Source organism: Trichosurus vulpecula, chromosome X (genome assembly GCF_011100635.1).
Source record: "Trichosurus vulpecula isolate mTriVul1 chromosome X, mTriVul1.pri, whole genome shotgun sequence".
Classification (NCBI taxonomy): Eukaryota; Metazoa; Chordata; class Mammalia; order Diprotodontia; family Phalangeridae; genus Trichosurus; species Trichosurus vulpecula.
Genome location: NC_050582.1, coordinates 19,115,963 through 19,130,591, shown reverse-complemented (window position 1 = coordinate 19,130,591; position 14,629 = coordinate 19,115,963). Strand labels below are relative to the sequence as shown.

The 14,629-nt window shown below is 43.8% G+C and overlaps 1 protein-coding gene across 1 annotated transcript in view; it reads left to right on the top strand.

Moving 5' to 3' along the window:
* Positions 1 to 14,629, top strand: part of DACH2 (dachshund family transcription factor 2) — a 208,796-nt gene that overhangs the window by 177,332 nt on the left and 16,835 nt on the right. Inside the window, exons 8-11 of the mRNA XM_036740067.1 lie at positions 1,715 to 1,860; positions 2,972 to 3,119; positions 10,674 to 10,793; positions 13,016 to 13,081. Coding sequence (XP_036595962.1) covers positions 1,715 to 1,860; positions 2,972 to 3,119; positions 10,674 to 10,793; positions 13,016 to 13,081 — 480 coding nt within the window. The remainder of the gene's footprint in view (positions 1 to 1,714; positions 1,861 to 2,971; positions 3,120 to 10,673; positions 10,794 to 13,015; positions 13,082 to 14,629) is intronic.

Here is a 14,629-nt window from a genome sequence, read left to right as displayed (position 1 = left end):
GCTGTTCTAGGCGTCTCGATTGCTCTTCATCTCTATGGGACCTAGCATGGTGACCATCACTTAGCAGTTTTCTCTCTCCCTTCATTTTCAGTTGAAAGCCCCTTTTATTAGATTTGTACAATATGAGGTAAATCACCTTTTTGCCACTTCTTTGTTGTCCTCCATCCCAGGCCTGGTGCCTGTCATTCTCACATTTTCAGATATGGTCCACAAAGCCAAACCCCATTTTCCTTTCCATTTGTTCACTTTAGCTGGTATCATTTCATCCATATTGGCTATTTAAAAGCAGGGGAAATTTGAAGTCATAGGACTTAGATTCAAATGCAGATTCTGCCACTTAAAGCCTTTGTGGACTTGGGACTAGTCACTCCCTATTTCTGAGGACTCTCTAAAATTGGAGAGTTGGACTAGATGAACTTTATGGTCCCTTCCAATATATTCCACACTCTGTATTATTCCCCTGCTCAAGAAGCTCCAGTGTCTCCCTATTACCTCTAAAATAAAAATCAAAGAGTCTTGTTTGGTATCTAAAGCTCTTCACAATGTGGTTTGATTTTATCTTCTTAGGCTTATTGGACATTATTCCCCTAAACACACTCCATTATACCCTAACTAGGTGCCTTGTTTTCCCACATTCCATGCCATCTCCCTCCTCTGTTTCTTTGCACAAGCTGTCCTCCATGCTTGGAATGGAAAACCTTTCCTCACCTTCAGCCCCTAGACTCCTAGCTTCCTTCACAGCTCACTAGGACTGCCCCGTCCTCTCCAAGCCCAATCCTGATCATAGGTTTCTAGCTAGTACCTCCACCTGAAAATGACTTTGTATTTACCTTTCTGTGTACAGGTTACATCTTTCAATAGAGTATAATCTTCTCGTGGGCAAGAACTGGTTCTTTTTGGGACCTGGTTTCCCCAGCACAATGCCTGACACTCAGTAGTTGCTTAATAAAAATGCTTGTTGAATGACTGAAGGAACGCTCCTCAGACAGGTGGACCCACTGGTTGTTGTTTCTGTGCTATCTTTGTTACATTGGTTACACAGCAGTTTTCTTTGAACAAAGCCCACAGTGTGCCACAATGTACCACGTTCCATACAACAGAAGACAACAACTAACTTGGCCTCAATGAGTTTGACTCCTGCCTTGGGAGGGAACGGTCAGGGAGGGCCTTGGGACTTAGCATCCTGTTTTATTTTCTTTTTTGTCCAACCCTCCCTCACCCCCCCCATTACTGACCCAAACGCATCTTACTCTGACTTTTCCCTGGAGCTAAGACCCCCTGTCATTTAGAGAGAATTCCTTTGCAGCACTGTGATTGGAAGAGAAATTAAAGGAAAAAGGGCTTAGACATTTTGTGCCCTCATTATAGTTGATATTTTCAGTTCCTAAAAATGTTTCTTTGAATCAAAGGCAATTCACTTTCTGATAGGTAACAGTATCCTTTGGGGAGAATATGGGTGCTCAAATAGGACAAATTTATCCTAATATTTACATGTTCTCTTGTCCCTTTTTAGTGACAACGTGTGTTCCTGTCATCTTAGTTTCTCATTATTTCAATTCACTCGGGGAAAACTAGAAGCAGGGGGATGGACTAGTTGAATTCTGCCATTTTTAGACAATTTGAACACTTGGGTCTTTATGGCAACTGCAAATGAGTGACTGCTTTGATGTTTGGCTCCACTTGTCTTTAAATATACTATTATTTGCTTTTACAGAAGAGGTGCAGGTTGCCATGCCAATAATGAAACCAGGCCTAGAGAAGGCCCAACTGGCTGGACAAGCCATGCCTGCTGGCTTCTCCTCACCATTCATTTTTGCTGATAGCCTTTCTTCTGTGGAAACACTTCTGACCAACATTCAGGTAATTATTTTGCTAGACAAAAATGTAACATAACAATTATCAAATGTTAGTTGTCGTTCTTTGTGACATTTTAGACAACATTAAACATATTGAATTTGACTGGTTATTTAATTTACTAAAATGAATTATACAAACTTGGATGGTTATTTTTATCATTTAAAACAATGAAGCACAAAATTTTTATATGAGAACATCTTTTGTAAATTCCTCCCACTCACAGATTTTGCAAATAAACTCTGTTTGATCATATTCTGTATAAAGTTATACTTGCTTCATTTCCAACAATACCAAGGTTTAGGGCCCGAATTGCTCTGGCCTTTAGAATGGGGAGATGGAAGGCAGCCTTCTGAAACATTCTGTCACCTCTGGAGCTGAAAAGGCTTTTTTTCCCCTTAACATTAGTACACTTCCCAACAAACACTCAAACAGTGTCCGTTACAAAATACATTTTCCCAAAACACCTAAGCAGGACTGCCTAGTGCAGAAATGGAGACCAGTGAGATACATCACTATCCACTTCTGTGGATGCTGATTGTTAATGGAAGGTTTAATTTTGGAACAGCGGTGACAGCACTGGCCATTGTGTTTGACTTGAGTTTTGTTATTGTTGTGTATGTTGTTTAGTTGTGTGTAGTGACAAAATGTGAAATCCAGGAGATGAAAAATTTTTTTGGAAGATCACTTCTTCTTTGATATACTGGACTCGTAGGCAGTTCGGATCAGCTTAACGATCCCATTTTAAATGTACTCTACCATTTTTCTTTATTATCATGAGGTAAAAAAAAAGCATGTGCTTCTCTTCCCTCCCCCCCACCTCAGCTCATTCATTGCCGAGCAAGCAGATGGAGTCTCTCTGTGGCTGGTGATCATCTTAGATGAGGACAGGAAGGGGCCTTTTGTACGTCCTGGGTGTAGAGGCATAGGGGAGATGGCTAAAACAAAGACTGGGCTTGATAATGTAGTAGCCAAATGTAAATGAAGGTGTTTTCCAATCCAAATAATGTTTCTCTTTATATGGGTATTTACTGCAGCTATTTAATCATCTTTGAGGCATCAAGTGGTCAAGACAAAGAGACTGAACTTGAAGAATTGTGCTTTTGTTTTTGCCTAGGGCCTCCTGAAAGTGGCTCTTGACAATGCCCGCATCCAAGAGAAGCAGATGCAGCAGGAGAAGAAAGAGCTGAGAATGGAGCTCTTCAGAGAGAGGGAGCTAAGAGAGACCCTGGAAAGACAGCTTGCCGTGGAGCTGCAAAGCAGAGGTGAGTATGGCGGCTTGAAGGCTGGCTTAACAGTAGCTGCCAAAAGCCATCATCAAGGCAGCCATCAGTGACGGAATCCAGAGTGATGTCTGGGGAAGGAGAGGCTGAGGCTGAGGGGTCTGTCCATACTGAGAGAGAGGACTAGCACTGGCAACTACTGGCTACTTAAATGGTTCTTTCGACTCTTGGTCTAATAGATAGAAGGGCCTTGGAGCCCAGAAAACCTGAGTTCAAATGTTACCTCAGATATGTACCTTCTAAATGAGCATGAGCCAGTCACTTAAACTTGGTGTCTAGGGCGACTTTCTAAGACTGCATTACAAATAAATTACCAGCCTGCATCGGTCAAAGGAGTTGCTCCATGGAAGAAGTGACAGGTCTGAACCATGCGTCATTGTCTCCCCACCAAGAAAGGAAGAAAAGGAAAAAAAAACTGAAGATGGTCAAATAATGAATGCAGATTCTGTTTCTAACATGTATTAGCGATGTGACCACTTCAACTCTCTAAGCCTAAAATAGGGATGATACCTGTAACCACCCATCTCATCCTCTTGTGAGGCTGAAGAGAGAATACCTGCAAAGCACTTTGACTACCTTAACATGTTATGTAAATGGCAGGTAATGGTCAACAGCAATGACATCTATCAAAACCTCACATTAGGTACTAAGGCCTTCACCACAAGTGCTCCCCCCAAACAAAAAGTCTTCCCTTCCTCTCTCCCCACTCCAGATGCCCCAATGGCAGGCTGGAGGATGGAGAGGCCATACTCAGGGATAGTCACAGTCCCTAACTACTAGCCATGGCAAGTCCATCGTCAGGTGGCTTGTCCAAATTGGCTGCAAGCAGTGACATCCTGCTTATTGACTTCCCTGCTGCCTGTGCAGGGCTGCTCTTGGGAGGACTTTTTCCCTTGAGGTTGGAATCATTATTCCTCCTCAGAATGGAAATTTAGTCATTGAATTCAAGGAGAACTAAACCTTCTTATCTTGGCTAGTTCAGTGAAGACTACAGAAAGCAAAGGTGAAATCATTTTTCTACAGTTTGAGACAATTAGTGAATTTCCATCATTTGGCAGTCCAAGTCAGGCATTGAGACTGACACAGTCATACAAATTAGCATTTGCTTAGTGGAGAACCCCCTGACAAATGAAAGCTCCCTCCTTGCCTTTTGTAGGTGGATGTAAATAGACCTTGAAGTTTTCCTCTTGCCTCATGCTGTAAGCACTGGCCACAGGAGCTCCGAGGCACCCCTTCAGTTTTGGTTATGTTTGTTGGTTTCTTACAAAAAAGTTTGTCCAAGCTTCTTTTTTCCCTTACAGTCCAACCTGTCTGGCCCACCAGAAGGTCTCAAGTAGGCAGCTGTTATTTGGAAAGATTAAGGATCAGAGATTTAGAGCTGGAAGTGGCCCCAGAGGTCATCCAGTTCAAGCCCTTTTTATAGATGAGGAAACTGAGACCCTAAAAGCTTGAGTGGCTTGCTTAAGATACATAAAACATTTACTAAGTGCTTATTATATGCAAAATGCAAGCAAGAAAGATAGTCCTTGCCTGCAACAAGTTTCCACTGAAATGGAGGAATATAACATACAAGAGAGCTGGGGGTGGATATGTGGCAGGTACGCTGCAGGGCACAGACCAAGGCTCCAGTGGAGGAGAGACGAGAATGATGGCCCAAATCGAAGAGGCAGGGAGCAGTCAAGGTGGAATTTGAATCCAGGTTCTGTGACTAAGTGCAAAATCCAATTTGGGTCATTTTCTCATCATGGAAATGCAGGGATTGGGGCGAGGGAGCTCCTGATGATATTATTGACAGTTATTAATGACAGTATTAGGCGCTCTTGAGCTGTGTTGATCCCTCAGAGCTCTAGGCCCTCCCCGGTGTGACAGGCCTCCCAGGGTCATTTCAAGGAAAGCACTTGGCAAAGTGGAAGGGCCAGCACGCAGGTGCTATTCATGATATTCATCCTCACTTCTGTGACATGCTAAGCACAATGTCCGCCACACAGGAGGCACTTACTCAGTGCTTCTCTCTGGCCAGGTGGCAGACCATGTCCTTATTTGTGACAGTGGCTGGAGAGTCTTGCCTCTGATACATTTTAGCTCTATGACCCTGGCCAAGTTACTTCCCCTCTCATTGCCCCAGGCCATAACACCCTGCTCTGGTGGAAAGAGGCTGGTTTGGAAGCCCAGAAGATGGGGTCAAATCCTAGCTCTTCTTACTACTTGGATGACCTTGGATAATTGCTTGACTGCCCCCAAGCCTCGGTTTCCTTATCTGTAAAATGAGAGTAGATTAGATGACATTCAGGTCCTTTGTAGCTCTAAATCTGTGAGTCTAAATTACCAGTCTACGTTCATGGAAGGAGTTTTCACACTGGGAGTTTCTCAAAGTGGTGAAATCACAGAGGTGTTATGAGCTTCTGGTCCCTCTTTTTTCCCCATACTTCACTACTTAGCCTCCCCAACCTCAGGGCTTAGGAAGCTGCTGTCTCTTTCGTCAGCCTGACCTGGTCTCTGCTGGCTCCATGCAGTCCCACTGTCTCACGATGGCTAGGTGCAGGGGCTGAAGGTAGAGGAACAACAGACAGGGTATCGAGAGAATATGGGACCTGGCCTCTCTTCTCTCTTCACTGGCATGCCCACTGACTAGCATTATTCAGATAATGATACCCACTACTTACTTCTTATTGTCTGTGAACCTTCCTACTTGGGGAACTGATCCTTAAGCATTCATACTGGAACTTTTTCTTTCATTGAAATCAAATAATCATTTCCCAAGTCACTGTCACATGTGAGGAGCTGGGGTTTTTCCTCTCTTAGAGTAAATCAGCCACAATTCTATCAAGTCTGTAGTACATAGTTTTAATTTCAAAATGAATTCTGGCATTTTAACAAATCAAAATGCTCAGAAAACCCCAACTGGAATCAGAGGTGGTAAAGGAAGAAAATTAAGAAGAATTAAGGGGTGGGGGGAAGATTTTCTTCCAATGTTGAGGAATGACTTCTCCAAAATTGAATGCAGAATGGGACCCAAGGTGTCTTAATAAGTCTGTCTATGGTTGGGTCATCTTAAGGTATGACTCGGTTTAACCATCAGCTCATGGACCTAGCCAAGGTGTCACAGGCAGTATAAAATTTAAACCCAGGACTCATGATTCTCAATCTAGTAGTCTTTTGACTGAACAAATTCAATTATGGCAAATAATGAGCTCTCTAGCCTATTGGATAATGGAAGTTCCCTCCCTGAGTTTTATGGAAACATACAGATTAAATTGGGAAATGTTATTAAAAATTTCTGACTGACTTTCTGACTGTAGGTTACTGTAGGCTGTTCCAGCAGCTCCAGCAAGCCTGACTCATCCTCAGCTGTCAGTGTGGAAATTCCATTCCATCAATCAGTATTTACTAAGTGCCTACGATGTGGTGGGGATGACACAAAGAATGAAAGAGAGTTGGCACTTGAATAGAGGAGACTACAAGTCCATTTAATATAAACTCATATATATATATATATATATATACACACACATATATATATATATACACATACATACATATATATATATGTATATATGTATATGTAGGATAGATAGAAACAGAATGATCACAAGTGTATGGGGATGTATAGTGAGGTGGGAAAGATAGGCTGGGGCCAGGGTGTGAAGGCCTTTTAAAATTAAATGGAAGTTTGTGTTTTATCCTAGGGGCAGCCAGGCAGCTTTTGGAGTCCATTGACTGAGAAGCAGGAAAAGGATGACAGGAACAGGTCTTCACCTAAGGGGAGGATAGAGTAGAATGGAGAAAGACTTGAGGCAGAGAGATCAATTGGGAGGCTGAGGTGATGAGGGCCTGGGCTGCGGGGTGGCTGGGGGCTGGTGTGGAAGGGGAAAGGACAGATGACAACTGCTTAGGTATATGAGAGGAGGAAGAGTGACCCCCAGCGCCTGATAAAGCAAAGAGGGGGAGAAAGATGGGGCCTTTTCATCATGTTAGGCAATGAAGAGACCATTGGTAACTTTGGAGAGAACAGCTTCTCTTCAGAGGTGAGGAGGCCAGAAGCCTGCTAGAGAAGAGGGGGTAGAAGCAGCAATGATAGCTTTTTCTATGAGTTGGGATGAGAAGGTTTGGTGAGGCCTGGACATATTCGAAGTCAGTAGGAAATGAACCAGATAGGGAGGAATTGAAACCTTGGGGAAAGGGGGATATTGGAAGGGGAAGACAGGATACGTTGGGATAGGGGCACATATAGAAAGACTGGCCTTGGCCAGGTGGGGGCACCTCATCAGAGAATGAAGAAGGGGAGAGTGCGGGGTTGATGTCAGTTTTGAAATGAAGAGAAGTTGGGAAGGGGAATCTCCATTTCCTTGGTAAAGTAAAAGGCGTGGTCCTCCGCTGACAGGGGGAAGGTATGAGAACCTTAAGAAGAGAAGTTTTGGAATAGCTTTGGTAGGGAATGAGATAGAGGATCATTTGGGGAAGAATGAAAGGATTGGCTTGCCGCGGTGAGGGCCCAGTTGAAATTCTGTTAATTAAGTGTAATAATGAAGCTCTACTGCTCCCCTTCCTTCTCCTTTAGAGAACAAGCGGTGCAGAGGGTAAAAAAAATGATGTTTCATACTGCGTAATTATAGCTCCTCTTATTGGTTCCGGTTTGTCTGACTAGTAGTAATAGCTAATGCACTTGGCAATTACCATCTCATTTGATCCTGTTATTATCCCCATTTTATAAACGAGCAAGCTGAGGTTGGATTTGAACTCTGCTCTTCCTCATTCTAGGCCATCCACTGTGCCGTCCAGCTGCTTTAAAAACATTTATTTGAAATATAACAGTAATACATGACATTCATAGAGTGCTTTAAACGGGTACAAAGCACTTCCATTATCCCAGTGGAGCCTCCCAACAGCCCCCTGGGGTGAATCCTAGAGGGACCATTATCTCTATTTTACACAAGAGGAAAGCAAACCCCAAGGAACAAATTAAGTAGTGAATCTGTGAACCTAGGACTTCCTGACAGCCAAGTCAGCATTCTTTTCACTATGCCATGTGACCTTCCTGGGCACTATGGTATAGGCTATGAGATATTTTCAATCACAGAGCTCAGCAGAATCCTAACTCTGAAGAATATTTGGACCAGAATTTTTACTTGAACCAAAATTTGGCTTTTCTAGGAAAATGGCCTAAATTAAAACATATCAGATATACACACACACACACACACACACACACACACACACACACACACACATATATATAACTGGTTAAACTGCTAGTTACATAGTTTACTAGAATGATAGTTTTAGCTTTATAAAATATTATCAAAAGATCAATTTCATCTACTAATTTTACTAACAGCAATATCTTTTCTCCTATTGAATATGATAGAAATCAGACGGCCTTATGATTTTTAAACCCCGGGAAATTTGTTCTTCACTACCTTAGACTTCTGAAGTTTTATCTGCACTGAGTTAAAATGCACCTCTGATGGTGGACTGAGAATGGCAGCAAGGTGAATTGGACAGAAGGCTGGCTCGATGCCCATGGGCATGGCAAGAAACAGACAGTGCCCCAGGGCAACTTACTGAGAGATGAGTTGCCAATTTACAAGGATAGAGTTCCCTCCCCCTTCCCCCAAACTGGCGAATTACATTGTTACATAATTAGCTCTCTTCGAATCAGTGAAAGTCATTCACAAGAATAAATACTGGTGACTCAACTAGATCAGTTTAAAATTCGAATTGGCATCAATATATGTGCTCTTGATGTGTAAATACTGTAGAGTAGAATTACAGGATGTTAGCACTGGGAGATACCTTCAAGATCACTATCTAGTCCCCATCTTTTGAACCTACAAAGTCCACAAAGAGACTGCCATTACTTGCTCCTAATTAGTTAGGACTAAATTCCAGGCCCTACCTTCTACTCAGGTCACTCTAATACCTTTTCAGTCACATCAGCATCCACTGTGAATCCATAGCATGGATTGAAATGCAACACTTTTGTAGGGAGACAGTGTGGTGGGATGGATGGAATGTTGGACTTGGAGAGGGGAAGACCTGGGTTCAGATCCTGCCTAAACTCATCAACCCTTTTAGGGTCAAACTCAAATAGCAATAGGGATTATTAGATGGTACATTAGGATCTCCGCAGGCCACACGCCGTCTCAGTTTTAAAATAGAATATTATCTATGTCTTATTGTAATTTCATTTCTTTTGTTAAATAATTCCCAACACATTTTAATGTGCTTGAGACCACATGTTTTGATACCTCTGGCCAGCAGGTTCAGCAGTGGTTCTTTAGCTGAGATCTTCTCGACCCTCCACCATACGACATGGCCACTTTAATCATGCATATCACAACAAATATTTTTGCAGATCCATGAATAATAGAGGGGGAAGAAATATGAAGGCCTCCCTGCCTAAAATCTTGACATGAAGTTCTAGCCCAATCATTTCCCATGACCACTGGGCTTAAGTCTGAAAATTCTCCAGGGAATAAACTTTGATGATTCCATGATTCCTTGGGTTTAAAAATGCTTCGTATCATGTTAGTCAAATTGTGGAAACTGAGGGGCAAAACACTGAAAGCTGAGACCTACTTTCCCCCCCTCCCCAACGTGGAAAAATGAGAAAGTTACTTTTTATTCTTGTGGTGGTGGTGTTGTTTAGTCATTTTTCAGTCATGGCCAACTCTCCGTGACCCCTTTTGTGTTTTTCTTGGCAAAGATCCTGGAGTGGTTCACCATTTCCTCCTCCAGCTCATTTTACAGATGAGGAAACTGAGGCAAATAGGGTGAAGCGAGTTGCCCAGGGTCACACAGCTAGGAAGTCTCTGAGTCTGGATTTGAACTCAGGTCTTTCTACCTGTAGGCCCACTGCTCTATCCACTGTGCCACCCTTTTTTTCCTATGGCTTATTCCAGAATCCTCTATACCAGAGGTGTCAAACTCACAACTGTGTGGCTGCAAAGCTCCTAAGTGCTGAGGGAACCACATTAAGATGTAATTGGAGAGTGTTTAACAGAATAACCCAAAATACAATACAACGTAGACAATGTTCCTTCGTGGTCTTCTAAGTCAGTGGGAAGCCAGCAGGGGATTGGCTTCTGTTTGAGTTTGATTGCAGCGGTTGCCACTGGCTGCCTGACAATTCTGCTCTTAGAAATATTTGTAGTGCCCTAGTGACATGCTTGCATATAAAACATACTATTTCTGAATTTAAAAATAGAGCACGTCACTTGTCCCCTCATCAGATTACAGTAGCTACTTTCTTTTTTAGATTTATGGAAGAGAGATAGTAACCAGCACTCAACTCTCCCTTTGCCTCTTTACAAGATCTTTTTGCCAGTTATGTCGGCAAAGCTGCCTATTAAATCCCAAAGCATTCTAACCTCAGTACCCGTCTTAGTGGGTTTATGAACAGTTGAAACCTATGTGGGGAAAGCCGAGATTTCAGCCTCTCAGAAGCCATTGCATGCCCACCCCCTCCAGACAGCCTGGTGTTCTGGCTCCCCAAGGGCCAAGTCTTCACCAATCCTTTACCTTTGTATATTCCAGCTACGATTCAGAAGCGCCTGAAGAAGGAGAAGAAGGCCAAGAGAAAACTGCAGGAGGCCCTGGAGTTTGAGTCCAAACGCCGGGAGCAAGTAGAGCAGGCTCTAAAGCAAGCCTCCACAGGTGACAGTGGGTTCAGGCTGCTCCCAGGTTGTAAGTCGGGGCTGCCTCCACAGTCTCCCTCTCAGGTGCCCCAGTCAGAGTCTAGCTTTCCAAACCCAACATCATTGACTGGAGGCCAAGTGCTTTAGGTCCAGAATGAAGCTACATTCTGGAGAGATACAGAAAGCATAGAAATAACAGGAAATATCCATGATGACAAAAGGCCATTGACACTGAATTTTGCTACTGACCATGATGTTACAGGACCTGAGTTCAAATCCTGGCTCTGCAACTTACTATCTCTGTGACCTTGGGCAAGTCCCTTAATCTCTCTGGGCCTCAGTTTTCTCATCTGTAAAATGAGGACATTGGACTAGTCACCCAGCTCTAGCTCTGTGAACAGTCAATACATAAGCACTGATTAAGTGCTTCCTATGTACCTGTACTTCCCTCATGGCACTTCAGATGAAGCCCATTTAGGCCCCTGGATGCTCATTAGTGGGGTGGTATGTAACCCAATCCATCACAAATGGGTTCCTGTGGCCCAATCTTAACCTTGCATCCTTTTTCAGTCTTCAAGCCAGAAGAGTCGTCCAGAACCTCTTCATTTCCATAGCCACACAGGCAATAGAACGATGTGCATGCACGTGTGTGGGTACATACATAGTAGCAGCACAGTGGGGAGAGCTTTGAAATCAGAAAGACCTGAGTTCAAGTGCTGCCTCTGTCACCAGCACGCTCTAAGTTCTAAATCTCCTGTCAGTGGGAGGCTTCTACTCCGAGAGTTCCAAATGTACCAGTGAAACCCCCAAGTCTGGACCTAAATTGGTGATTCGGTGATAGGTAGATATGTGTATGTTTCCATGCATACACATACCCACCATCTGCATGTATGGGAACCACAAAGAATAGGTTCGGTGTTCTTGTGCTAACAGCAACTACATAGGGAACAGGCCCTAGAGTAACACAGGCAGCCTAGACTTACTTGCTCTCATCACTAATGCCCTCAAGGAATGATGCGCTGTCACATCCATCATTGCCAAGACAATGCTAGATCACAAGGGACGAAATACAAACAAAGTACCCGTTGTAGGAACCACAGGAGTGTAAACAGCATGGGCTGTGCAGTGAGAAACAGAGGGAACATAAAAGCAAATGCGCAACAAAAAGGCATTTAGAACCCCAAGTGTATACAGTGCAGCATTCTAGCGGGTGCCTCCAGGGCTGGGCCTTCATCTGCTTTAGAAAAAAGAAGGCAAGCTTCTACCAGGTAAGGGCTGAGTGTTGTGTGCGTCCTTGTCACATGGACCCTAAGCTTACAGTTCTGAGGAGCTTTGGCACCTGGAAGCATTCCTGGTTCACCTTTCAGTGGGCTCTACGCTAGTTCCAAAGCGTGCTATTTTAACGGGAAAGCAGAAACTTCCAGCAACATTTTGAGTACCATGGATTTCAAGCCCAGCCTGTACCTATTCATCCTGGATGGCACTGGGAGGTATTGTGCTATCTCAGCATGGGAATTCCTATGGGGGCTGGAGTCCCAGAATGCCCACACATTGAGTGTGTGCCAACCTGTCCATTTAAAGCTATGTGCTATTGCATGCAGAGAAGCTTGCCTTTCTGAGCCCAGCCAGAGCATCCCCAGATTCCTTTTTGCTGGCTCTTTCCACATGGAAGACTACACAATACAAACCAAACATCCTCCTCTACTCCAGGAGGCAAGCAGCTCTGTGCCTTTGAAGGGACTGCAAAAGCCGAGCCCTCATTATCTTACCCATCCCCGTCACCCCCACTGATCTATTAGCACAGTCTAGGGTAGCTGAGGTCTGCCTGGGCCCAACCTGGGCTCCCTCCACCTTCCTGTTGTAGCAGAGGAGCAGTGTCAAGGCCTGTCAGAACAAGCTGGGTGCACGGTAGACTCTAGATGTGCTTCCTACATCTTCTCCTCATTTTTCAGTCAAGGGAAGGCACCAGATAGTCTTAAAGGGGATTTTTATTGACAGCCAGTGCCGTGTGACTAATCTCTAGGGATTGAAGCAAGTGGCAAAGAATTCAAGAAAATTGGAAATGCAGGTCCATTTTGGGAAGCATCTAGAATTTAAAGCTCCTGACCCTCTTTCCCCCACAAAATGCCCAAACTCTCAGGCCAACCTCCAGGGTTGTGTCTGGGACCAAAGTGCGCAAGCACAGGCTGCTCCACCATGACCAAGGAGGACCACATTAATCTCGGGTGTCACATCTTTCAGATCCTGCAATGCCAGATAGAGAAATAGAAAATGGGACTCAGCCTGACAACGCAGCGACAATGCAAGGTAGAGTATGCTTATCTAGATGGCTGACTGAATGAAGGGCCCTGGTGTGGAGGGGGTGGGCAGGAGACAAGCCCGAACTCCTGCGATTCATTTCTTACTGTTAATAGCAAAGTCAAGCTAAGAAAAATGGTGCTGTAGCTATGCATGGCTGAAATGATTTAATGTATACAGTAGGAGCAAATCTCACCTGTCTGTTTAGCTGTGAATTCATTTATTTCGCTGCCCAAATTTGCTAGGAATCATGCCAGGTGCTTGGGTTCTCATTCTACCTGGGTTCTCTGAATAATGAACTACAAAATGAGCACCAAGTCATTTCAAAGGTGAGTCCAGAGGGGACTCCCAACAATGGGAGGCCCTCCCTTACTGAGGAGGTATCACTTTAGCCACATATTGGGAACTACAAGTGAAGAAGACAGATATTTATGCCTATTCCAAAGGGCATCCGCAGGCTCAGGGGTTTTTTTTTGTTTTTTTCTTAAATTTGATCTTTATTCTCCTTTCATGCAGACTCCAGTAGAGTCTTTAAGAGCAAGAGCACAGATATCCAAGTTGTCACCAATTCATATTTTAACAAGTATTCCAAATGACAATCTCTAAATCAACACATAAATTACAAAGCTAATTTCGCACGATAATAGAAGTTACCAACATAGAGGAAGTATCACAACCCAAGAGTCCTGATTTCTGGGAAATAACCAAGACCTTTTGTTGCTTTGAGAGCAGTGTTTGACAAACCCAAGAAATCTGAGTAACAGATGACATGTACCCTTGGAGCCATCCCAAAACCAGATGGTACCAAAAAGGTTCAAATCAGAGTCTAGGCTGAGCCCCAGGAATTTCCCACTTTCTCCTCTCTATGACATAAAGATCATTCAGGCCTCTTGAAGGTTCTATCGGTGGAGACCAAACTGGCATCTGGAACGGTTTGAGTGCAGGCCTGGCAAGAGCCTAGATGCCTGTCATCCAAAGAGATATAGCTGAGCTTAGCTCTAAAAGACAAACCACCAAAGGGTAATTAAAAAAAATCATAATAATTTATGACCCCCCCCCCCCACTGAGGTGTGGAAGGGTTACCTGTTCCGATGAAAGCACAGACCCTTCGTAGCATTGAAGAGTTCCAGTTCATTGCTCTCATACTCAATATCCACACTGTCTCTATTTTCACAGTGATTATGAAAAGAAGGGGTCAACCTAAAGAAAAGGGAAGACACAATTGAAAAAAGATGAAAAAGAAAAAAGATAGCCTTACTTTCCTGAAGAAAGCTGCACATGAAGTTTCCTAGTGTAGGTCAAACAGAGCAGTGCCCTATAGCTTTGCCAAGTCTGACGGGGCTAAAAGACTGTGGAGGGGTGGGGTCCATTTGACCGCTGCCACATCCATGGCAGTATCAGTGACCCTTGACAGACTTATATTCTTGGGAAGTAGTCTTTACAGATGTGTATGTTGGTATTGTTCAGTTGTATCCAACTCTCTGTGACCCCATTTGGAGTTTTCTTGGCAAAGATACTGGAGTGGTTTGTCGTGTCCTTCTCCAGCTCATTTTACAG